The following is a 1,182-nucleotide window of genomic DNA, read 5'->3' on the forward strand; positions in this document are numbered from 1 at the left end:
CAGAGTCTTCAGTTGGTACATTACCAGTTGGATAGTCCGAATCAAAACCAACATCTCCTAAATTTGAAAGCCTGATAAAATTATGTAGAGCCATTGTAGCTGCAACAACTCTTCTTTGAACATGTATGTTGTATCTTGGCTTCTCTCTTAAAACCCGCCATTTTCCTTTCAACACACCAAAAGTCCTTTTAATAGCGAAGAATGTCGTTTGTTAAACATTTCTTTATAACTACTGGGCGGACTAGCTCCATCGTATTGGCTAGGATGATATCTTTCCCCTCTATACGGAGTAAGAAATCCAGGTCGAAGAGGATAACCAGAATCTCCTAAATAATACTTTCCAAAAGGTGCAGTTGGAAATTGATGAGGCCCCTCCATTGCTAGTGCTAAAACTTTTGCATCATGAGCTGATCCCGGTATACCTATATATGCATATGTAAACAATATGTCCATATTGCATATAGCTAAAACATTTATACTGGTGTCACTTTTCCTGTTCCAATATTTTTCTGAATCTTTTCCCGCGATAGTGACAGGAACATGTGTTCCATCAATTGCACCAATAAATCCTTTAAAGTAAGGCCAATAATTTCTATTGGATTGTAATTTAGGATGAGGTTGTGTGAGCTTATTTGGACCAGGTTTAAGCAAATCAACCGCCATTTTTTCGAGAGCACTCAACACTTCATGGAATTTCCTACTTATAGTTTCCTGTGAATGACCAAATGTCTTCCCAACATACCTCTGAGTTGCATTTTGAGCACATATGTTAAGGAATATCGCAACACTTTCCTCGATGCTTACATTATCAGTCTCCTTCAACTGGTAATCATCCTTAAGCTTTTCACATAACTGAATGTATACCGGTGGATACATTCGAATTATGTTATAGCATTGTACGTCATGGCCGTGAAGTAATTCATATACATATCTTCGACCGCGTTCTGGATCCAGGTTCATGCGTTGCCTTTCTATACTCACAGAGTAAGGATCGACGAAGGATTCTCCAAAATGAATGCTTCCATCTTCTGCTTCATCATCTTCAAGCATTCGGTAAAATGCTTCTTTCTAACCAAAAAAAACAAAAAGTAATATATTAAAATAAATAAATATTATTTGATAAATTAAAAAAATAAAAAAACAAGAAATAGTTATTCAAAATTAAACATGAAATAAAATACG

At 35.9% G+C, this 1,182-nt stretch overlaps 1 protein-coding gene across 1 annotated transcript; it reads right to left on the reverse strand.

The window, feature by feature from the left end:
* Window positions 1-233: 233 nt before the first annotated feature.
* Window positions 234-1,050, reverse strand: LOC106321877 (the record flags this gene model as incomplete). The annotated part of the gene is made up of 2 exons (XM_013760100.1): window positions 480-1,050; window positions 234-422 (listed from the first exon to the last, which is right to left on the reverse strand). Coding segments are annotated over exons 1-2 (760 nt in total), but the record flags the coding sequence as incomplete, so codon positions are not given.
* Window positions 1,051-1,182: the final 132 nt, after the last annotated feature.

The sequence above is a fragment of the Brassica oleracea genome, unplaced genomic scaffold (genome assembly GCF_000695525.1).
Source record: "Brassica oleracea var. oleracea cultivar TO1000 unplaced genomic scaffold, BOL UnpScaffold03476, whole genome shotgun sequence".
Classification (NCBI taxonomy): Eukaryota; Viridiplantae; Streptophyta; class Magnoliopsida; order Brassicales; family Brassicaceae; genus Brassica; species Brassica oleracea.